Source organism: Myotis myotis, unplaced genomic scaffold, assembly GCF_014108235.1.
Source record: "Myotis myotis isolate mMyoMyo1 unplaced genomic scaffold, mMyoMyo1.p scaffold_m19_p_4, whole genome shotgun sequence".
Taxonomy (NCBI): Eukaryota; Metazoa; Chordata; class Mammalia; order Chiroptera; family Vespertilionidae; genus Myotis; species Myotis myotis.
In genome coordinates, this window is record NW_023416346.1 from 128626202 (window position 1) to 128651649 (window position 25448).

General features: G+C 43.2%; 2 protein-coding genes across 3 annotated transcripts in view; one reads left to right on the plus strand and one right to left on the minus strand.

Moving 5' to 3' along the window:
* Positions 1-25448, plus strand: part of ARHGAP6 (Rho GTPase activating protein 6) — a 502460-nt gene that overhangs the window by 14024 nt on the left and 462988 nt on the right. The gene's annotated exons all lie outside the window — the stretch shown is intronic.
* On the minus strand, positions 13818-15808 carry LOC118654266 (polyadenylate-binding protein 4-like). The gene is given in 2 exon segments (XM_036305598.1): positions 13818-13903; positions 13906-15808. Coding segments are annotated over 2 exon segments (1989 nt in total).

A 25448-nucleotide genomic window follows, 5' to 3' on the forward strand; every position in this document is an offset into this window, starting at 1 on the left:
ACAGAGTTGTGCAACCATCAGTTTTAGAACATTTTAACCACCCCAAGAAGAAATCCTGTTACCCATGAGCAGTCACTCCTCATTCCTCCTTGCCCCCAGCCCCTATCACTAATCTGCCTACTCTTTCTGTCTTCTTGGATTTGCCTATATTGGACAATTCATATAAGTGCAATTATGCAATACGTAGTATTTTGTCCAGTGGTTCTCAACCTTCTGGCCCTTTAAATACAGTTCCTCATGTTGTGACCCAACCATAAAATGATTTTCGTTGCTACTTCATAACTGTGATGTTGCTACTGTTATGAATTGTCATGTAAATATCTGATATGCAGGATGGTCTTAGGCGACCCCTGTGAAAGGGTCGTTCTGCCGCCAAAGGGGTAGCAACCCACAGGTTGAGAACCGCTGGATGGCTTTTTTCACTTAGCACAATTTCTTCAAGGTTCATCCACATTGTAGCATGTATCGGTATGTTGCTGAATAATGTTCCATTGCATGGATAACCTTATCTTGTTTATCTATTCATCACTTGATAGATATTGAAGCTGTTTCCACTTTTTGGCTGTTATGAGTATAGGAACACTAGGAATACAGGAACTGCTAGGAACATTCTCGTACAAGTCTTTGTGTGGGCACCTGTTTCCAATTCTCTTAGGTCTATACCTAGGAGTGGGATTTCTGGATATGCTGAGGTTTAAACAAATCCGTGGCTCAGGCTCTTTTGGTAAGTATCATAGTTGATTTTACTGGGATTATTATTCTTTGGCTTAACCAAGTTGTGACTGTTAGGCATGTTATGAATAAACATCTCAGAGGAGTTTCCAAAAAGTAGCTCTACAGATCTTTTCAGTGACAGCACCAAAGCTGGCATAGGTGCTTGGCATCGTGAGGTATTTTGAACTGATTGTGTAAATTCTCCTGCTTGTTTCCAAAGTGTACTGCATACAAGAAAAGAAATCTTACATTTAATGTTGAATATATGGCATATTGCTGGGTATCACCATGCGTACATGGTGAATTGGAAGAGATGAAATGAGCCATAGCTGGTTTGCTCAGTGGATAGAGCATTGGCCTGTGGACTGAAGAGTCCTGAGTTCGATTTCGGTCAAGGGCACAGGCCTTGCTCACGGGCTTGATCCCCAGCATGCAGGAGTCAGCCGATCGATGATTCTCTCTCATCATTGATGTTTCTATCTCTCTCTCCCTCTCCCTTCCTCTCTGAAATCAATACAAATATATTAAAAAAATAAAAATGAAAAGGTGAAATGGGTCTGTGCCCATGGACTGAGAATGGGTAAAAAGAAAGGGTAAAGTCACACACTATCCATTGGTCTGTCAAGCAATGTACAAAAGGTCTGAATGCTTGTGATTTTTTTAAATGGTATTTTTTATAGGGAGAACGCATAATGAGATAAAAAAGATGAGAGAGCAAGTGCTGTTGTCAAGCTGTTGCCAGAAGGCTGTGATGGATGAGTACCTGCAGCCCAGCAGGGACCACAGGGGCATGCTTAGAATTCGCTTAAGCAGTTTCTAGGCTTTCCTCCCTGCAGGCTGTTCAAATTCTTCAGCCTCAGAGCACTTGAGCGCGAGAAGATTGCTTTTGGAAAACTCTGAAGTCTATTCAGGCATGCGGAATGTATGCTTTGTTTTGCTGAAAGGCTCCAAAGGCAGGGTGTGGAAGTATTTAGAATGTACACAACAGCTTCTTCACCGCATTTCAATGCATGCTTGTTACATTTTTCTTGTTCTCTGAAGTTTTCCAGTGTCTGTGTGAGCGAAGTGCTTGCATCATCTGTTACTTTAGCAAGACGTCACGGTGGTATGACCTTCTTAAAGGGGAAAGCGACTATTTAGCATATCACAGGGAAAAGGTTCTCTTCCTCCTTTGAGCTATGGCCTGGCTGGTCAGTATGCCGAGTCCCAGGCTGTGTGCTACTGATGCTGCAGACCAAAAGATCGGGGCAATCTTCTTGGAACCACAAATGCCCCCTTTTTCCATGTGAGGGAGTAGGTTTTACTCTCCCCCTCTCCCTTTGTGTATAGTTTTGATCTCTGTCACTGTTTTTGGTGGTTTTTTTTTTTTTGTCGTTAATCCTCACCTGAGGATATTTTTCCATTGCTTTTTAGAGAGCATAGAAGGGAGGGGGAGAGAGAGAAACATCAATGTGAGAGAGACACATCGATTGGTTGCCTCCTGCACACACTGCCACCAGGGCCACGGCACCTGCAACCGAGGTATCTGCCCTTGACCAGAATCGAACCCGGGACCCTTTAGTCCGCCGGCGAATACTCTAGCCACTGAGCCACATCGGCTAGGGCTCTGTCACTGTTAATTGAGGGGGGCTGCCGATTTGAAAGGTGTGGTGAATGTCTAAGTGAGGCACTGTGTGATTCTTATGCTGTGTCCTTTGCGAAATCAGATAATTAGGTGGCTGCTTGTTCCTAGGACAGGGGTGGGCAACCCCTGGCACGCGTGCCAAACATGGCACGCCAGTAACTTTTGCTGGCACGCGAAACCCTCTCTTATAATCTTCCAATTACAATTTTTTTCTTAATATCGACTTTTTTATTTTTCAGATAAATTCAGTGTAGGTGCATCTTAGATAAATAAATAATTTTACATAACATGTATACATTAAAAAATAAATGTATTTTTCATCATCATGGACTGTGTTTTTGTCGCTCGAATGAATTTTATTATTTCTTCAAGATTCTTCACATACGTACACCTTCAGAGATATCAAGTAGGCATAACATGTTCTCAAAAAATTAGGGTTGGCACGCAGAAGAATTTTGAGTCAGAGATTTTGCTGGTTTTGGCACGCACTCACAAAAAGGTTGCCCACCCCCGCCCTAGGACAAGTCGTCTCCCCATACTTTCTCCCACTTACCAGCCAGGAAAAAAATGGATCCATCAGCCCATGTCACAGCAACTATTTGTCAAACATCCATGCCCCTGGTGCTCTCCAAAATCTTGTGATGTGAAACTGCCCAACCTTCATATAGATTACTATTCTGGTTGGATAGTGCACAGGGAAAACTGAGAATAACGTAGAAGTTTGAAATTGGCCCCTAGCCAGTGTGGCTCAGTGGCTAGAGCATTGGCCTGGGCACTGAAAGGTTCCGGGTTCGATTCCGGGGTGCAGGCTCGATCCCCAGTGGGGGGGCATGCGGGAGGCAGCTGATCCATGATTCTCTCTCATCGTGGATGTTTCTATCTCTCTCTCCCTCTCCCTTCCTCTCTGAAATCAATGAAAATATAAAAACACGAATTACACTGGGATAGAACTGTATTGGGATGCCTAATAATTCCATCTGAGTTAAGAGAAGGGAGAAGTTGGGGTGCTTGGGAATGATCCAAGAAGACCTCCGGAGAAGGGGGCCCTGGAGCTCCCCTGGAGGGAGACAGGCCGTCACTATGCGAAGAGGAGACTCCCCGGCGTTTCCGGTTGGGGTGGAGGAGGCACAGCAGCTCTGGGAGGAAGCGGCCCGCACGGTACACAGGAGACTATGCCGAGGCCCGGCCGTAGGTAAAGCAGCAAAACCGGAAGCAGTTTTTCAGCATCTCATTGAACCTCCTATTTTCTTGCTCTATCCTTGTCTCCCCTCGTTGCGAACTTCGCAATAGCTGGTCATTGAGGGCGAGGGCGGCACTGTTCTTCACTGGCTCTGCATTTCTGTATCTAGTTTTATTTTTTTAAATATATTATATTGATTTTTTACAGAGAGGAAGGGAGAGAGATAGAGAGTTAGAAACATCGATGAGAGAGAAACATCGATCAGCTGCCTCCTACACATCTCCCACCGGGGATGTGCCCGCAACCCAGGTACATGCCCTTGACCGGAATCGAACCCGGGACCCTTCAGTCCGCAGGCCGACGCTCTATCCACCGAGCCAAACCGGTTTCGGCTGTATCTAGTTTTAAAAACACCGGGACTGCCCAGCTCGTGTCGTTCAGCAGTTGAGCATTGACCCAGCAACCAACAGGACCTCAGTTCGATTCCCGGTCGGGGCACATGCCTGGGTTGTGGGCTCCATCTCCGGGGGCGGGGGGGGGGGGGGGTCCGTGCAGGAGGCAGCCAGTCGATGATATGTCTCTCTCATCAGTGTTTCGATCGCTCTATCCCTCTCCCTTCCTCTCTCTGTAAAATGTCAATAAGAACATATTCAAAAAACAAAAATAAAAACCAAGCCGTTACTTTCGGAAGCAAACAAAAAGGGTTAGGATGAACACCCACTTCTGGTGTAGGCGAATTTTCCTTCTTCAATTCAATGAAAAGACTCGTATTTGCAGGTTTTTGTTATGTTCAGACGGGAAGCCAAACGCAGACACAAGCCTAGGAGATAGTGATGCCAAGTTTATGTTTCTTGAGTAATGGATGCGGCATCAACAACTTCAGTCCGATGGGGGAGCATGGGTTAGAGAGTGGAATATTCATGCTTGCTTCCCCAGGCATTGCTCTTAAGTCTCCTTTACATTTTAGTAGATTGTAAAACTATGGAATCAAAAGCTTATTAAAAAAGATCACTGTAACAACATAAACTGATGAACAAAAACAGATCCAGGGACAGAGAAGCATCGATCAGACGGTCAAACCTCAGAGGGAAGGTAGGGGAGGGTGGGGGGAAGAGGGAGAGATCAACCAAAGGACTTGTATGCAGGCCTATAGGCCTAACCAATGGACACAGACACCAGGGGGGTGAGGGCATGAGCAGGGGGTTGGGGGGCAATGGGGGGATACGGACACATATGTAATATCTTAATCAATAAAGAAAGAAAAAAACTGATAACTATAAAAAAAGTATCACTGTAAAGGAACACGTTGATACGATAGTGGAGATAGGATTCGTTCGTCTGGTAACAGCAGTCATCTAAACACGTACTTTTTCTGGCATAAAATCATAGCTTTAGGATGACTTTCTTACTGGAAATCACTTAGAATGTTAATAAAAACTGGCTAAAACTTAAAAGGAGGCTTTAAAAGGTTAAGTATGGTTCTCACCTACTTTTTAAAATCAAAGTTTAAGGCCATGGCCATAGGGATTGGGAGTTGGTGGTGAAGCAGGTTGATGATAATCTCTGTCAATATCTCCTCTCTCTCTCTCTCTCTCTCTCTCTCTCTCTCTCTCTCTCTCTCTCTCTCTCTCACACACACACACACACACACACACACAGGCACACTCTAAATTATATGACAAAATAAAAGTCTGTGAAAATTTATTGCTAAGCCACAGCATCATACAGTTGTCTAATCCAGAAGGAATATTTAAAAAATAATTTATACTCTTTCATAATGTGTCCCAATGTCCCTTTTTTGTTTGGCCTTATGCTTCTGCTTCCTTCTAGTCCTATTGTCTTGTCATTCTTTTACTCTTTGCCATTTCTTTGTTGTTGTTGTTGTTGTTAATCCTCGCTCAATATTTTTCCATTGATTTTTAGGGAGAGTAGAAGAGAGAGGGAAAGATAGAGAGAAACATCGATGTGAGAGAAACACATCGATTGGTTGCCTCCTGCACAAACCCCGACCAGGGCCCAGACCGGGGAGGAACCTGCAACCAAGTTATTTGCCTTTGACCAGAGTCGAACCTGGGACCCTTTGGTCCACAGGCCGATGCTCTATCCACTGAGCAAAACCGGCTAGGCTACCCTTTGCCATTTCTTAGACTCAGTTACTTTTCCCAAATTCTGACATCCAGAAATCCTTTCAGATGAGACCACCAATTCATGCTTCCCAAAACCTCTACTCATAAATTAGGATTGAAAGTAGGTGCAATCATCATGCTACTGAGAAATCTTACTAGTGAATGGGGTCTTTGTAATGGTACTAGATTTATTATCGAATGATTGCGACCTAACATAACCGAAGCTGAAGTATTAACTAACAGGGTCTGCAGAGGGAGAGGTTGTTCTGAATCCAAGAATTGATTTGTCCCTGTCTGACACTGGCCTCTCATTTAAATTAATTCGAAGACGGTTTCCCGTGATGCCAGCATTTGCGATGACTATTAATAAATCACAAGGACAAACTCTAGACAGAGCAGGAATATTCCTACCCGAACCCGTTTTCAGACGTAGTCAGTTATATGTTGCTTTCTTTTGAGTTCGAAGAACATGTGACATTGAAGTTAAAGTTGTAAATACTTCATCACAAGGGAAATTAGCCAAGCACTCTGAAAGTGTTTTCACTCTTAATGTGGTTGGTATACAGGGAGATATGAGGATAAGTTTAATCAATTTATCAGTCATTGTTTTTATATCATGTCTTTGTTGTTTTTATATCTGTCTTTGTTGTTGTTATACCATGTTGTTATTATTTATTTATTAATCAATTTATAAATTATTTTCATATGCATTTTACTAATTTTCTTTCATCTCTGACACTTCTATAGAGAAAGGGCGAATAGCAATATTAAAATATTTCTTCTAATTAATTTCCTTTCAATGTGGATGAATCCGTGCACCGGGCCACTAGTAAATTTATAAACTTTAAATTTATAAGTCTTTGTATTACTAGTTAGTCTGGAGCTACATGTGACTTTGTTCATCTGCTGGAAATTAATATTTTCTTCTTTTGGGGAGGGGATTAGAACTTGAATTTAATGTAGAAGCAGTAGTAAGTTGGCCCTGTTTTCTATGAGAGCAGAGCAGTGCAGATCTGTCCTGCCAGCTGACCCCTTGTTCTCTAGACAGATACCAGGGAGAATTACTATTGCAACTGAAAACAAGTGGGGATTTTAATGGAGGGAATGGAATGAAATTTAGATGACAATAATTGCAACACTATCTAAACGGTTCAGTCAAATTAGCTGTTTGGTCATGTAGACAACTCATCTAATTGCCTGAAATTTGCTTATTTGCATACAGAGCCTGAATATTTTTTATTCTTGTTGTTGTTAATCCTCACCCAAGGATATTTTCCCACTGATTTTTAGGGAGAGACAGAGAGAAACATCGGTGTGAGAGAAACACATCAATTGGTTGCCTCCTGCAGGAGCCCTGACCAGGGCCCCGGCTGGGGAGGAGCCTGCAACCGAGGTACGTGCCCTTGACCGGAATCAAACCTGGGACCCTTTTGTCCGCAGGCCGACACTCTATCCACTGAGCCAATCAGTTAGGCCCTGAATATTTTTTCAAGCTTCAGTTTTTGATGTATGCCAACTTGCAACCAATTTTAAAGATTTAGTTCTGGCAGATTACCCCGACCACTGAATTAGCATTACTTCTCTCTGCACTTTTCACTGTTACACTCGCTTTTTTTTTTTTTTTTTTTTACTTTTTTTTTTTTTGGAGAAAGAGAGAGACAGACAGACATGGATTTGTTGTTCCACTTGCTTACACATTCGTTGGTTGACCTTGTATGTGTCCGGACCAGGGATCGAACCTGCAACCTTGGTGTAGCGGGACGGTGCTCTAACCACTGAGCTGCCCGGCCGGGCCTCACTCTTTTTTGACTACCATTTTCTTTAGTCCAATTGTAAACATTGTTCAGTATTTATTTTGCAGCGGAGTAGATCATACGAGATACCAAATGCCTAAGAGGAGCCTCTTCTCCCCACTTGTGCTTCTTCTGGTGATAGCAGTGTGTGTTTTGCTTTCAAAGGTGTCCCATCACTGTACGGCAGACTGTTCCGTTAGCTGTCTCCACCTGCCAAACCCTCAGGTCTGCTTCCTCATGGGAACTGAATATAAGATTTCTCCTGATTTCATTGAAAACGGTCAGCCTTTTAGCGCTGCCATATTGTTTTGACAGGAAAACCACCAAGTTGTATTACTGAACTTTCTTTTCCATTTTTCTTTCTCTGTATGGATAAATTTGTTACTACTTATTATCTAAACTTTGAGAGAACTACTCAAAACAAATTTCAGCTAGTCCCAAAAGAATCATGGTAATTTAAGCCACTGGTAATTAGAAAGATTTTAAAATGTCACTAAAAACATTATCAAAATTTGCATTTATTGCAGCTAACACTTGAGAGGAAAGGGTAAAAACAATTGCAGAAAAAAAAGAATTAGATTTTGGAAGAACTTGGGAAGCAGAAATGTTCTTAAGCTAAGTGAGGTGACCTTTTGAGCTTTCACACAGAGACAACTCGAGTTAAAACTCTACCTACTATCAACCTGACCGTGGCTCAGTGATTGAGCTTCGACCTATGAACCAGGAGGTCAGGGTTTGATTCCCAGTCAGGACACATACCTGGGTTGTGGGCTCCATCCTTGGTGTGGGGTGTGCAGGAGCCAGCCGATCCATGATTCCCTCTCATTATTGATGTTTCTATCTCTCTGTCTCCCTTCCTCTCTGAAATCAGTAAGAATATATTTTTTTTTAAATAGAAAAAAAATGCAAAAAAAAAAAATACTCTCCTTCACAGTCCATATCTCTAATTGACTGTTATTCTGCAGTGAGAGTAAAAAAGCTAAAACAAATGACCACTGTAAGTTAAATTCCCATTGAATAAATGAATAATGAACCCAAATGGGCAAAACATTTTCTTGCTGATGCTGGTAGGGATTATTATCTATTAAGCAGATCGACTCAACTTAGTGAATGTGAATGCCCTCTACTTTTCCTGAGGGTGTTCACATAATTTATTGTCAAAACAGAGACGCTTTAGAATGTGAAAAGTGGCGCTATTAATAATTACATGAAGGGAACAGGCATAACCTGAGATTGTACTGGTCAAATGTCGCCTGAAATGCCTTTTCCTCTTTCCACAAGTATTTAAGGGCTACCCACTGTAGAAGGACTAGATCACGGCTCCCCTAAGAATGGTCTTTGGAGTATTTCAGCCTTCCTCTTTTTTTTTTTTTTTTAAATCCTCACCCGAGGATATTTTCCATTGATTTTTAGGGAGAGTGGAAGAGAGAGGGAAAGACAGAGAGAAACATCCATGTGAAAGAAACACATCGATTGGTTGCCTCCTGCTGGAGCCCCCACCAGGGCCCGGGCCAGGGAGGAGCCTGCAACCGAGGTACATGCCCTTGAGTGGAAAAAACCCAGGACCCTTCAGTCCTCAGGCCAGTGTTCTATCCACTGAGCCACACCGGCTAGGGCCAGCCTTCCTTTCTCTGAATTATTAAGGCATCTGTGGTGCAAGCATGTCAGAACCAGGGATGTTTTATGTGCCTCAGAGAAAGAATGATGTGCTGCTATTTGATGTGTATTTGTTCTCTCTTACCGGTTAGAATGTAACTTTCTTGAGCACAAGGCCTGGTTTCCGTGAAGCCCCGAGGCCATTGCAATGCCCAAAGTGAAAAGAGAGAAAATTCTTGTGGAACAGTTGACTTACCTGCATAGTAACATTCCTCTCTATGGCTGTGACTGAAAGTATGGGTACTGTCACTAAAAAAACAAATGCAACTGGTTATTTAAACACCTTTCTCCTGGGTGTTTATAAACTTAAACAGTTGAAAGGGTTAAAATTAAGCCAGAGACAGCGAATCGTGTCCTGAGTACCCATTTAATTACCAGATGTTTGAAAGTGTTTACCCAGATGTAGATATTTTAACTACAACCAGCCTTTAAAGGAGTATTTTATCACTGAAAGGGTCATTTGAAAATATCTTCATTGTAGCATTCTGAGTAAAATATAATGAATTTTCACTATTTATTAAAAAGGTAAAACAGATACTTTTCTAGTTATAAAATTAATATATGCTCACTATAAAAACCCCTCATAGAATATAGAAAAGGTGAAGACAAAACTAAAAACCACCCATCATCCTTTATTTTAGAGATATTTACTTAGAACATTTTGGCATATTTTCCTGCAGTTTTCTATATATTTATATACTATATTAATGTATCCATGTGTATATATGTGGTTGGCAATCTCTACAATTGCCCCCGAATGATCCCTGCCTGTGGAATCCACAGCCTTCTGTAACTCCCTCCCTGTGAGTACCGTGCTTATAATCAATAGAATACGGCAACTTTGAGGGCTGTCACTTCCATTATTAGGGCGCAAAAGGCTGTGAATGTTGACTTGCCAGGAGACCCTCTGTCGAAGCAAGTGGGCATGTTAGAGAGGCTTACACAGCAAGGCATGACGGCGGCCTCTAGCCAACAGCCAGCTGCCCTCAGTCTTTTTTTTTTTTTTTTTTTTAATATATTTTATTGATTTTTTACAGAGAGGAAGAGAGAGAGATAGAGAGTTAGAAACATCGATGAGAGAGAAACATCGATCAGCTGCCTCCTGCACATCACATCCCCCACTGGGGAAGTGCCCACAACCCAGGTACATGCCCTTGACCCGGAATCGAACCCGTGACTTTTCAGTCCGCAGGCCGACGCTCTATCCACTGAGCCAAACCGGTTTCGGCAAGCCCTCAGTCTTTACAGCCTCAATGAGCTGAGTCCTGCCGACAACCGCAGGACGGAGCTTGCAAGCATATCCTTCCCCAGTTGAGGGTCAAGATAAGGCTCCGGCGGCAGAGGACACCTTGACCTCAGCCTTGTGAGGCCCCGAGCCGGAGGACCCAGATAAGCTGTGCTGGATCCCCGACCCACGCAATCTGTGTGTGTGTTGTTTAAGCTGCTTCGTTCTGAGGTAATTTGTTATACAGCAACAGATCACTAATGCAATTAGAGAATGTCTCATTTACAGTTTTATAGCATTTTCACAGAACATTCTCTTATAAACATTTCCTGTCTTTAAAAATTACTAAAAATGGCCTGGCTGGCGTGGTTGAGCATCGACGGATGAACCAGGAAGTCAAGGTTTGATTCCCGGTCAGGGCACATGCCCAGGTTGTGGGCTTGACCCCTTTAGGGGGCGTGCAGGAGGCAGCCGGTCCGTGATTCTCTCTCATCAGCATGTTTCTATCTCTCTCTCCTGATCCCTTCCTCTCTGAAATCAATACAGAATATTTTTAAAAAATTATTAAAAATGTGATTTTTTTTTATGGCTGCCAAGAAAAACATAGTAAGGATATACCATATTTTAATTATTCTTATATGGTTGGATATTTAGATTTCTAATTACTGTCTACTATAAATAATCTTCATATATCTTTCTTTCACTACACATTTTATTATTCTACTAGGAGTCATTGTTAAAAGAGGAATCAATGAGTCCAAGTTTATGAATCATGTTAAGGATTTAGGAATATTGCCAAATTACTTTCTAGAAAGATTAGGCCATTTAACATGCCTCCAAGTATTTTACTTGCCAAGTATTTCACTGAATAGTTAAAAAAGTTTTAGCCAACTTGAGAAATAGTATCTCTTTGTTATTTAAATATTTTTAATTTTAATTTTTATGTCTCATTATATCTTTACATGACTACTAGTTGGTTAAAGCTTACTGAACATTTAAATAAAAATAATTAGCCAAGTATATAGCTTAAACTACTAGATCTACAGGTAAATATATAAATGTATGTTTTTAAGTCAATATTTATCAACTGCTCCATGCATGCTTTACAAATACTAACTTATTTTTCAAATATATATTTTTATTGATTTCAGAGAAGAAGGGAAAGAGAGATAGAAACATCAATGATGAGAGAGAATCATAGATCAGCCGCCTCCTACACGCCCCACACTGGGGATCAAGCTCACAACCAGGGCATGTCACCCGATGGGGAATCAAACTGTGACCTCCTGGTTCATAGGTCAATGCTCAACCACTGAGCCACACCGGCCGGGTGATATCAACATTTTTGATCCTCATAATAACACCAAGACAGCTGCCACTGTAATCCCCATTTTACTAAAAATAGGCTAAGACTCACTTGCGGAGGGCAGCACAGATAGAGAAAGCATGTTTTAACCTACGTCTAGCAATAGAGGTGCCTTCGCTTGCGTTGTTACAGCAAAATACCATAGACTGGGTGTCTTGCAGATGCTGCTTTCTTGCTATGTCTTCACATGGCAGAGCACTCTGGCGTCCCCCCCCCCCCCCCCCGCCCCTGCTCCTGACTTCATCGAATCCTCATTACTTCCCGAAGGCTCCACCTCCAAATACCATCACACTGGTGTCCGGTCTTCAAACTTCCTGCTGAATTTTAATGTACCACATAGAAGTAGAAATTAGATCTAAAATTTTCACACTGTGATCATTTAGGTAGGATCTGTGGGAGTTAGATTTAGGTCAATTAAAAATGCACTTTTCTGCCCTAACCGGTTTGGCTCAGTGGATAGAGCGTCAGCCTGCGGACTCAAGGGTCCCAGGTTCGAATTCCGGTCAAGGGCACGTACCTTGGTTGCAGGCACATCCCCAGTAGGGAGTGTGCAGGAGGCAGCTGATCGATGTTTCTCTCTCATCAATGTTTCTAACTCTCTATCCCTCTCCCTTCCTCTCTGTAAAAAATCAATAAAATATATAGTTTTTTAAAAATGCACTTTTCTGAAGGAAAATAAAGAAGACAAATAATTCCAAGTGCCGAATTTAGAAAGTTAATGTTCAAATCAAATTGGAGCTTTGCCAGTTGTAAGTTAAGCTATGGTTGGGGCATTTCAATTCTCTGCCTCCAAGAACAGGTTTTTTAAAAAAAAAATTAATTGAATTTATTGGGGTGACATCTGTTAATAAAATTATGTAGGTTTTAAGTGTATAATTCTATGATCCATCATCTGTATATTGTGTTGTGTGTTCACCACCCAAAGTCAAGTCTCCGTCCATCACCATTTATCTCCCCTTTCCCCTCTTCTACCTCCCCACCCCCTCTCCCTCTGGTCACCACCATGCTGTTGTCTGTGCCTATGAGGTTTTCTTTTCAATTAAAAATATTTAGTGTTGACATTATTGCAGGTGTCTCCCTTTGCCCCCTCCCCCTCCCTTGGCCTTTACCCAACTATTGTCTGTGCCCATGGGGTCCGCATATACGTTCTTTATCCCTTCACTGTCTTTACCCAGCACTTCCACTCCCCTCACCGCGGGCACTGGCGGGTCTGGTGCATGTATCCATGCTTCTGGTTCCATTTTGTTTGTCAGTTTATTTTGTTCATTAGAGTCCACATAATAGTGAGATCATGTGGTATATATGTGTTTTGCCCAATCCCTTCACCCTTTTCACCTGCCCCCCCCCCAAACTCCCTCCCCTCTGATAGCTGTCAGTCTGTTTTCTGTATCTATGAGTCTGTTTCTGTCTTGTTAGTTTATTTTGTTCATTAGATCCCACATATAAGTGACATTTGATGGCAGTTGTCTTTCCCTGATTGGCTTATTTCAAGTACCATAATAATGTCCAGGTCCATCAAGCAGAGGCAAGTTTTAATAAGTCATAAGTCACGGAAATAGTAATACTGAAGGCTTTCCTTATGTATTATTTATTATACTGGGAAATGAAATACACCTTTCCAATAGTCATCACTCTAAATCACACTTCAACAATTAAGCAGAAAGCAGAAGAGAATTTTTTTTAAACTCATTTTTATTTCTTAACCTGATGTTTGCAAATCTGTGTCCAGCAGCAAACATCTACATGTCATAAGTATCCCCAAACTTCACTAATACATAAGAATAGTGCTTCACTTCCAGGTAAAATATTAAATATGAAACATTTTTCACTATTGAAGGAATTTTTACTAAAACAAGAATTTCAAAATGGAACCACAGTAAAGAATGAACAAACCTAAAGAAATACTTTAACTTTTTGGATGTTGCTGAACATTCTCTTAGAGTCCATAACACATCAACTCGTTTTGATATTTTACTATTTTTGTGTGTGTCTTTTGTTGTTTTTAAGTCAATAAGTCATCTAGGTCTAGCATTGCTTGCTAGACCTGGCCTTGGCTCAGTACAGAATGTTCAAAATAATGTTGAAAATTTTCCATTTTGCAAGTTTTCTATAACATTGATGTTTTTTTGAGGTTCAGATGTTCTTGTTTAGTGAAGCAGGAGTTTCTTGGGGGGGGGGTGGGTTCCTGATCGGTTTTACAGTTGGAACCCCGGGGGCACCGACAGTGGCTTCCTCTCGCCTTGTTGGGCCTGGCAGACTTCCAGGACAGCGACAGCTTCGTCCACTTTAGAACAGAGCGACTCCGGCGACTCCAGCAGAAGCAGAAGTTCCGAGTTATCCATCTCTAACAGCATGCCCGTGATCTTACTGGCAAGAGTAGGCTGTAAGGCTTGAATCAGAGGGAACAGCCACTCGCCCAGCATCTTCTTTTGGTCTTCGGGAGAGGCCGACGCCAGCGTGGAAGTAATCAGGCACTTCCCACTTTGCTCACGGGCCACGGGCGGCTTCACGGCGGCGTGTGGCTGGGCGCCCAGCAGTTGAGGATTGCAGACGCCTGGGTTGTATTTATACCGCAGAGCAGAGCGGGCAGTGGGGCGGGGACTCGCTGTGGGTGTTGATGTGCTAGCCACACACTCTGGCTGTGCCCAGGTGGCTTGTGGAAGAGGCGAAGAAGCTGGTGCCCTGGGACCCCAAGTGGCCAGGCCAATATCATCGGGTAGATTGTAGGATAGAGGAGGTTGGGCAGCCTCATCAGCATCGCAAGGACTCGGTGTTGGTTGAGCAGCTTGGCTAGGATAATCCGCAGCCTGTAGGGCAGCTGAATCCTCAGCCTGTGGGGCAGCTGAATCCGCAGCCTGGGGGGCAGCTGCCATCAAGCCATCTGGAGATGCTGGCTGGGAGGGGCTGGTGCCCGGTGTGGATGGAGATTTGGCCGGGGTAGCTTTCTTCTTCCCGAGGTGGCTGGAGAAGTAAGCTCGCTGCTCTTGTTTGTACCGAGCGAAAGACACATACAATGGCCTGGCGGACAACACTTTCCCATGCATCTCGGCCACTGCTTTTTCGGCTTCCTCCGGGGAGGAGAAGCACACGAAACCAATCCCCTTCCTGCGGCCACCTTTCACCATAACCTTTGCGCTGGTGATGGTGCCAAACGGGGCAAACATTTTACGTAGGCGCTCATCATCGACACTCTCGGCCAGGTTTTTCACAAAGAGGTTAATGCCGTGGTATTTGGTGTTGCGATTTCGCTTCATCTCTTCCAATTTCTGCTGCAGTTCTGCCTCCCTCTCCTTCTTTTTCTGAGCTCGAGAAACGTAAATCTTTCTCCCCCCGAACTCCTTCCCATTCAGCTCCTCGATAGCTTTCTTGGCGTCCGCATGGCGCTCAAAGCGGATGAATCCGAAACCTTTGGATTTGCCACTGTCATCGGTCATGATTTTCACACTCGAGAGGGGCCCAAACTGGCTAAAGATCTCTAAAAGGCACTCGTCGTTCATGGCGTCCCCGAAATTCTTGACGTACACGTTGGTGAACTGCTCCACCTTAGCTCTGCGCTCCGCCTCGCGTTGGTTCGGACGCTTGAACGGGCCCACGAACACCTTGCGCTCCTTGATCAGCGCGCCGTTCATCTCTTGGATCGCCTTGTCGGCCGCTTCCCGGGTCTCGAAATGGACAAATCCATGACCCTTGGGCCCGTTCTCATCCGAAGCCACCTTGCAGGACAGGATGGTCCCGAAAGCAGCAAACAGATCGTACAGCTCTTTATTGTCAATGGACGTGTCCAGGTGATTGATGAAGACGTTGCCCACGCCGCTTCTGCGCAGCGAGGGGTCCCGCTGGCACCACATGATGCGCACGGGCTTGCCGTGGAGGGTGTCGAAGTTCATGGTGTTCAGGGCGTGGCCCGCATCCTCCGGCCGGTGGAAGTTCACGTACCCGTAGCCCAGCGAGTGGGAGCTGACGGCGTCGCGGCACACGCGGATGGACAGGATGGGCCCAGCCGCGCTGAACTTCTCGTAGAGCATCGCCTCGGTCACCTCGGGGTGCAGGTCCCCCACGTACAGCGAGGCCGAGGGGAAGCCCGGCATGCCGGGGTTCTCCTCGTCTGCCTGCCAGGTCGCCATGGGCCTTGACCTTGTTGCTAGGGACGGCGAGCAAGGCCAGCGATGACGGAAAGGGCAGCGATGGCGACCGCGGAGGGACAAAAATGTTCCAGACTCTCAACCGACTCAACGGTCAAGGCCATAGAACGTCGGGCCTGACTGACTTCCGGTCCGGGGGGGCCAGTGGCCGCCAAGCGGCTGTGGTTCCTTCTTACAGCTACTGCGGGGTCAAGATCTGTCTCGGCCCTGGCTGCTTCACTGGGTTATTATTTTATAATATTATTTTATAAAATAACCACTGGGTTATTTTATAAAATAACCACTGGGTGGTTATTTTATAAAAAGGAAGAAAAAAGAAGTCTCTGATGGATGAGAGGCAATTTGTTTTGGTAAAACATTTTTTTAAAAATGTATTTTATTGATTTTTTACAGAGAGGAAGGGAGAGGGATAGAGACTTAGAAACATCGATGAGAGAGAAACATCTATCAGCTGCCTCCTGCACGCCCCCTACTGGGGATGTGCCCGCAACCAGGGTACATGCCCTTGACCGGAACGGAACCTGAGACACTTCCAGTCCGCAGGCCGACGCTCTATCCACTGAGCCAAACCGGTTAGGGAGATTTTGTGTTTTTAAAAAAAGATTTAAAAACATAAATGTGCCAAGTTACTTCTCTCAGGACACACTCCCAACACCAGAAGAATCCCTCCTTGGCCCTTACAGAATCCTACCCACTTCCTTCTGTACTTCTCACATCCTCCCTCCAAACTGGAACTAGTAATCTATTGAAATGTTGCCATTTCTAATATATTTTTAACATATTTTATTAATTTTACAGAGAGGAAGGGAAAGGGATAGAGAGTTAGAAACATCCATGAGAGGGACAGAGTTAGAAACATCAATGGGCTGCCTCCTGCACGCCCCCTACTGGGAATGGAGCCTGCAACTCTAGGTATATGCCCTTGACCACAGTCCAACCCGGGACCCTTCAGTCCGCGGGCTGAGGCTGTATCCACTGAATTAAACCAGGTAGGACAAAATGTTGTCATTTCAAAAATGTTATATAAATGGAATTAGACACTATGTAACCTTCTGGGATTGCTTTTTTGAAACTCAGTATAATTCTCTGGAGAGTCATACAAATTAATGCATGTATCAATAATGTGTTTCTTTTCTTTTCTTTTTTTTTTAATGTGTTTCTTTTGATTGCTGAGTATTACTCCATGGTATGTGTGTGCCACAGTTTCTTTAACCATGCATCTTGACTATAGTGGTGAATGCATGAACCTACACATATAATTTAATTGCATAAAACGAAATACACATACAGTGAAATGAGTGTACGTAAAACCAGGGATATCTGGGTAAGATCAGTGAATTGCATCAATGTCAGTATCTGGGTTGTGATATTATTCTATAGTTTTGCAAGTTGTTGGGGAAAACTGGGTAAACGGGTAGACTCATCTCTATTATTTCTTACAATTACATGTGAATCTATAACTGCCTCAATAAAAATTTCAAGAAAAAAGAATACATGTGTGTTCCAAGCCTGGAACCCACACTCTATACGCTCAGCACTAATCACCCACACGAAGGGGCTAAGTATTAACCTTTTAGACCTTTACCATTGGATCATCAGAAGAACATCAAGTACTCCCCACTCATTAAAGGACTGCAGTGAATATTCAAACAACAGCTTGCTTTACACCATGAGCCACTGAACTATGGCCCGTGGGGCAACTTTAGCCTTTCGTGCCTTTTTTACAGCCTGCTAACTCAGAACTGTCTTATATTTTTAATATATTTTATTGATTTTTTACAGAGAGGAAGGGAGAGAGATAGAGAGTTAGAAACATCGATGAGAGAGAAACATCGATCAGCTGCCTCCTGCACATCTCCCACTGGGGATGTGCCCGCAACCCAGGTACATGCCCTTGACCGGAATCGAACCTGGGACCTTTCAGTCCACAGGCCGATGCTCTATCCACTGAGCCAAACCGGTTTCGGCAGAACTGTCTTATATTTTTAAACGGTTGTTAAAAATCAAAAGAAGAATATTTTTTTCCTTTTTAAAATCGAATTTATTGGGGAGACATTAGTTCACGAGCCCATACAGGTTTCAAGTGTACAATTCCACGAAACATCGTCTGCACACTGCGTCGCGTGCCAAAAATTGGAAAATGTCTCGGGGGGAAGAAAAGACTATCTGATGGCATGTGAAAATTACATGAAATTGACATCTTAGTGTCCATAAATGAGTTTTATTGGCGCACACGCACACCCATTTCTCTATCTATTGTCTCTGGCTGCTCCCATGCTCCAACAAAAGGGTTGAATAGTTTGTAACAGACCGTATGGCCCTCAAAGCCTAAAAGAGCTACGACTCCATCCTTTACAGGAAATGTTTGCTGACCCCTGCTCTAGACTTCTGTGCCTCTCTCTGCCCACATTTTGCGATGTTTTAAAATAATGCTAGAACACACGCAACATGGAGAACCGTGGGATGGTAAAAAGAAACTTCATTTTATCTGTTTAGGGGAGAGATGATCACAGTTCATCTTGAGAAGCAGTTTGCTTCAAGACATAATGCTGCGACACAGACATAGAGCAAGGTCTTTTATCTGTGCACATTGGAAGCGGTCACAGATTTCCAAGAGCCCACAGTTTCTGAAGCTCTCTCTATGCCCTCTTTATTTTATCTCTTTCCAGCATTTTAACACCACTGCCTGGCGGTCCAGTGAGTTCTTTCATCGTTATTTCATTTCATCCTCTCAGTAACCCTCCAAATGAAGTTTTAGTGATGAGGAATGGGCCCCGAAAGATGATATTATTGGCCTAACATTGCACTCCAGGATCTACACCGTCATTCACCCAACTTCTAAGCCTTCCTCAGGGTATTTTGTCTTACTGCCAACCATAGGAATAGCATCATTAATGTGGGACAGGAATCTTTCCCTAGCTCATTGATTCGTTTCTACTAACTTTTCCTCTACCAATCCAAATAAATACAGAGCCATATCTATGCATTCATCACCTTTCCATCCATCCATCCATCCATCCATCCATCCATTAAACATCACATGTTTAGTGAGCACCTAGTTCATGCCAGCTAACTACACTAGGCTTAGGCATACAATTGTGAACAGAATTGACATGATCCTTGCCTTCATAAAGGCTACAGTCCTTTTCTACCTGGAATTTGATGTCTTTACAATTCACTATCAGCCCTTTTGGAAGTCACTTAAATCGAACTTCTTGGATGAATGTTCTGCTTTTACTAATAGTCTGAATAGTGGAATGAAGATGTTATAATTTGATTGTTGAATTGAAGGATGAAAAACACAAAAGATGTGCCCTAGCCGGTTTGGCTCAATGGATTGAGCGTCAGCCTGCGGACTGAAGGGTCCTGGGTTCCATTCCCATCAAGGGCACATGCCCAGGTTGTGGGCTTGATCCCCAGTGGGGGGGGGGGGCGCGCAGGAGGCAGCTGATCAATGATTCTCTCTCATAATTGATGCTTTTTATCTCTCTCTCTCTCCCTCCCTCTCTGAAATCAATAAAAATATTTAAAAAATACAAGAGACGTTAGCTTATTAATGACTAAATGTAACACTTTACATAAATATTTCCCTCAGAGCTACTAAACACATGCCAAATTCTACTAACAGTAATGTATAAATCAGTGGTTCTCAACCTTCCTCATGCCACGACCCTTTCATACAGTTCCTCATGTTGTGGTGACCCCCAATTTCATTGTTACAAATTGGACATAATTAAAGCATAGTGATTCATCACAAAAACAATATGTAATTACATATGTGTTTTCCGATGGTCTTAGGCGACCCCTGTGAAAGGGGTTGCGACCCACAGGTTGAGAACCGCTGGTATAAATATACATAACGATATGAAATATTTGGTTACACATTTTTCTCCATCCGATCCGGAAAGATGTTCATCTCTTGCTGATGCTGGGAGAACAGAAGCTGGCGGGGGTAATTAACAGCGTTGACCTCCAGGCTGAACACACACCCACACTGGTTGGGGAGCTTTGGCTTCTTTCCAAGGACGTTGCTGGTGGAACTTGGAAGTGCCATGCGGCTGCGGGGAGTTGGACTCTGGTAGTAGTTACTGGGGCGGTTCTGGAACTTTTCCTTCCAGACGGCTGGCTGGTTCTCAAAGATCGCCTTTAAGAATTGTGTTGTGTAAGTTAAGAGCAGAAGCTATTATTAGCTGTGTGTTGGTGGTGAAGACATGAGGTCAGATTTGGCAGGGGCTCTTCAGGGTGTGTGAAGGGGAACCTCAGCCCAGCCCCCCCCCCCCCCAGGCCACCGGGTGCCTCGGGGAGCAGCTTCCTGGGCACGGGAGTGGCTCTGCCCTCCAGGTTGTGGGAGGATGTGCTTTCATAATGGCATCTGCCTCGGGGAGCTAGGAGTGATATGTAGCAAAGTTCTTTTTCAGAATTCAGTGTCCTACTGAGGACATATAGGGTGTCCCAAAATTCACGCAAGAGTTGAATTTTGCGTGAGCATTAACAACAACAAATAAAAGCCTAATTTTACTTGGTTTATTGAATCAGATTCCAATATCTGTTGCCCTTTGATGTCAATCCCTTCAATTGGATAAGCATCACCAAGTACCAGTGATGGCCCAGGAGCAGGGACAAGGAAGACCAATGAGGACCATGGCTTCGCCTATGTGCCAGCAAAGCCGTGGAGGCCATTTACCCGATGTGCTATTCCATACATAACCCTAGACTATATACTTTATGACTCAATGAAAAATTTACAATTTTTAATTATAAACCTGTGTTTTCTATCAAAATTACTTCTTGCGTGAATTTTGGGACTATATATATATATATATATATATACACACACACATACATACATGCACACATATATATGTATATATAGTATATATGGAAAATATATGTATATTCCATATTCATAATTGCTCAATTAGGCCAGGGGCCATATTGATCTTATTATTGTACCCCACCTCCAAGTGCAATTCTTGGCATAAATAATACATATTTGTTGTATGAATGAATGTGTTAAAAATGACAATGGCCCGGCCGCTGTGGCTCAGTTGGTTGAGTGTTAATGCACTGAAGGGTTGCTGGTTCGATTCCCAGTCAGGGTACCTGCCCGGGTTGTGGGCTCAGACGCCAGTGGGGGGCATGCAGAGGGTGGCTGATTGATGTTTCTCTTTCTCTCCCTTCCTCCTCTCTCTCTCTCTCAAAAAAGAAAAGAGACATAAAGGGGAGGTTTAGAAAGGCTAAGGACATATGTTAAATGGAAGGTCTCTGGACCTGAGGAATTTGAGGAACTATGAGGCTAAGGGCTGCATTGATGCTGCTGTCACTAAAGGTAAGGGCGGAAGACAGAGGTGGAGATGGAGGAAAGTGGCAAATCCCCTCCTTTCCTCGTTTTCTCTTGGGATAAATTAAGTAATTTTGTAGATAAATAAAGATATAGGACCTGCAAGACACACTCTCCTACTTGTGTGCGCCCATGCATGCACACACCCCTACCCACCCACCTCCACCCCCACCCCTCTGCACATGCATACTATAGTCTCTGAAGCATATGAGATGATCACAAGATATAGATAATGAAATACTCATTGTAGACAACGGACCAAAATTAGCCATGGTTGAGAGTTATGGAATGATTAGAACATAATTATTTTCTGCTGATAGCAAAACAGAGAATACAGGCATCTGAACTATTTAAACAGGGAGAACACAATTCTAGTTTTGCCAAACTATCCTTAGATCTATTTTCGGGGAAAGTCTCCATATTAGGGAAAAGGACTTAATCTGACATTGCCCACTTGCTTTGATGTAGCAGATTTTGGGGCGCATTTTCTGGGGAGCCCTGGAGGAAGTGGTTATCATTATTCCGGTTCACAGTGGTACCTAACATTGAGTATGGGTAGAGTTTCTTCTTTTAAAAAAATATTTTTATTGATTTCAGAAAGGAAAGGAGAGGGAGAGAGAGAGAGAGAGAGAGAAACATCAATGATGAGAGTGAATCATTGAGCGCCTGCCTCCTGCAGCCCCCACACTGGGGATCAAGCCCACAACCTGAGCATGTGCCCTTGACCGGAATTGAACCCAGGACCCTTCAGTCTGCAGGCTGATGCTTTACCCACTGCGCCAGACCAGCTAGGACTAGAAATTTCGTTATGCTCTGATAGTCAGCTTGCTGCAGAGTACCATAGAAGGGAACATAGTCTTGCTGTTGTCTGCACAGATGCAAAACATACCCAAAATATAGTATTTTAAAAGGATGCTTTTGTGAAAAGACTAGAAAAGCTTTCACAAAGAAATCCTTTCCGCCTCCAACAGCAGATAATAATGCGATCACTTTTGTATAGATTCCCTTATAGCTTTCCTGAATCAGAGATGATAACGGGGGAAAGTTGCTTTTCCAATGTTATAGTGATACAATTTTCTCTGTCACTTTCAAATCATTGTCTATGAAATCATTTTGGATTCCTATTTCAGAAGCTTTGCCCTGACAGCAAAAGCATAAACATTTCCCGTGTCAAACGTTTCAGGTGACAATCGGATTCACCCAGTACATTTTGTTTTCCTCTGTAATCTCAAATATTGCTCAACCCAGTCCTTTTCACAGTTGTGGCTTCATAAACAATCAGATAGCAAAGTGATTTATTGCAAAGACAATGGCTCATCTTTCATTGTTTTTCCTCTCAAATTTACAGTGACGTTCAATATACTTTTATACTACGTTGTTAATGAAAGTTTACCTCTGGGTCCAAAGACAGGGACAAAAGACAGGGAGTTAGTTGACTGGAAAAGTAACCTTTAGAATTTGAAATTTGTGGGAGCAGTAGCTTTGTTCTGAATGGTTCGTGCTATCCAAAGGCTTGGAGCTTGCTAAGGCCACAGCCTCTGAACTCCGCAGGGGAAATGGTTTCTAGAGTAACAATAACAATCATCATTTAATGAGGCACTATTACTTACCAGACCAGGTACTGAGTGAGTTAGACCAGTAATTGCATTTTGTCCTCCCATTAATCTTAAGTAAATTCTGTTAATCCTCCCTTTACAGATGTGGAAACTGAGGCTCAGAGATTAGATAATAAGTTCAAAGTCACAAAACCAGTAAGGGCAGAGCCAACACTTGGAGGCAGGTTTTGCTTCTAATCACTTTGGCTTAATTACAGTGTTGCTACTACTGCGTTATTATTATTCACTACAACTGGGAGAAACATGGGAATAACGACAATTTATTGCGACCTGTATACTTATATACTTAGGACTAAACTGCGCATGTGCATGTTTTTAAAAAAATGTTTGCCCTGGCCGGTTTGTCTCAGTGGATAGAGCATCGGCCTGTGGACCAAAAGGTCCCGGGTTCTATTCCAGTCAAGGGCATGTACCTTGGTTGCAGGTTCCTCCCCGGCCAGGACCCTGGTCAGGGCTCGTGCAGGAGGCAACCAATTGATGTGTTTCTCTCACATCGATGTTTCTCTCTGTCTTTCCCTCTCTCTTCCGCTCTCCCTAAAAATCAATGGAAAAATATCCTCGGGTGAGGATTAACAACAACCAAAAATCTCTATGAGTGGTATTAATTTATAGGTATCATTCTGCAATGTGTTTTCTTTACTCATCATAGTTCTAGTGTTAACTGTTATATAATATTCTATTCTATAAGAATAATATCAATTCGTCCTATTGATGAACTGGGTATTCAAAATGTTCTTGGCTATTCTTGGACCCTTCTTTCCTGTAAGTTTTCTGATAAGCTTATTACATTTCTGAGCAATCATGTTGGAATCTTGTTTGGAATTGCTTTGAATTTACATATTAATTTAGGAAACTTGACCAATATATGATATTGAGTCTTCCAATCATGAAATGGTGTACTTCACTATTTACTAAAGCAATGTTTTATATTTTTAGCAATATTTTTTAAATTTCTCAATATGCTTTGTGCTAATTTCATGACATGTACTCCTAGACCTGAAATAGCTGAAAAGTGAATTAGTAAACTAGATTTTAGTACAAAGAAATCCGCTACCTGATTGCTTATGAAGCCACAACTGTGATAAGGACTGGGTTGAGCAATATTTGAGATTACAGAGGAAAACTAAATGTACTGGGTGAATCCGATTGTCACCTAAAAGGTTTGACACAGGGGAACATTTATGCTTTTGCTGTCAGGGCAAAGCTTCTGAAATAGGAATCCAAAATGTTCATTTCTGACTTCATTCCTTTACCCATTAGGTACCTCACTATTTATGAGTCTGGGTCATATTTCTCCTTTTCACTGTCTTCTCTCTCTCTCTCTCTCTCTCTCTCTCTCTCTCTCTCTCTCTCTCTCTCTCTCTTTACTGGCATCGCTTTGTGTCTGGCATATTCTAGTTGACTCCCACCTGGGCCCTCTGTGGACCCATTTATTTTTTTCCAAATATATTTTTATTGAGTTCAGAGAGCAAGGGAGAGGGAGAGAGAGAGAGAGAGAAACATCAATGATGAGAGAGAATCATGGATTGGCTGCCTCCTGCACACCCCACACTGGGGATGGAACCAGCAACCCGGGCATGTGTCCTGACCGGGAATCGAACTGTGACCTCCTGGTTCATAGGTCGACACTCAGCCATTGAGCCACGCCGGCCGGGCTGGACCCATATCTTTTATGATGGTTTGGAGCTCCTATCCTATAGAGATATTAGAAATATTGCAGAGGCCGATTCTAAGCCAGGTGCAGCTTGATCCAGATCTTGGTCTACACACAGATCTTGCATCCATGGCTCTAAAGCAGCGGTTCTCAACCTGTGGGTCGCGACCCCTTTGGCGGTCGAATGACCCTTTCACAGGGGTTGCCTAAGACCATCCTGCAGATCAGATATTTACATGACGATTCATAACAGTAGCAACATGACAGTTATGAAGTAGCAACTAAAATCATTTTATGCGTTGGGTCACAGCATGAGGAACTGTATTTAAAGGGCAGGAAGGTTGAGAACCACTGCTCTAAAGCTTCATATAACCCAGGATTTCTCAATAGGAAAACTGTTAGGTGATTCTTTGCTGTGAGGCACTGTCTTGTGCTTTGTAGGTACTTCACAGCATCCTTGGCCTCTACTTCCTAGATATCAGTAACATTTCTTTTAAAAATATTTTATTGATTTTTTATAGAGAGCTAGAATCATCGATGAGAGAGAAACATCGATCAGCTGCCTCCCGCACATCCCCCACTGGGGAGGTGCCCGCAACCAAGGTACATGCCCTTGACCGGAATCAAACCTGGGACCTTTCAGTCCGCAGGCTGACGCTCTATCCACTGAGCCAAACTGCTTAGGGCTAGTAGCATTTCTTTCCCTTCACTTACGACCAAAAATGATTCCAGATATTGCCAAATGTACCCTAGGGAACAAAGTCATGTCCTCCCTCTTGCTAACCAATGGTAAATCCTGGAATTAATTGGCAATAGCTGATTTTAACTTCCTGTAACAAGCAGAGGGGTCCAAGTCCAGTCCATCTTTAAGCCTAGAGTCTGGGTTCAGCTCTTCATCTTAAGCAGGGGAGTTTTAACGCCCCCCCCCAAGACATTTCCGACTCCCTCTGCCTGCTTAAAGGCCCAGCACTCGGCATGCTATGACATCACACTTGTAGGAAACATGCCTCT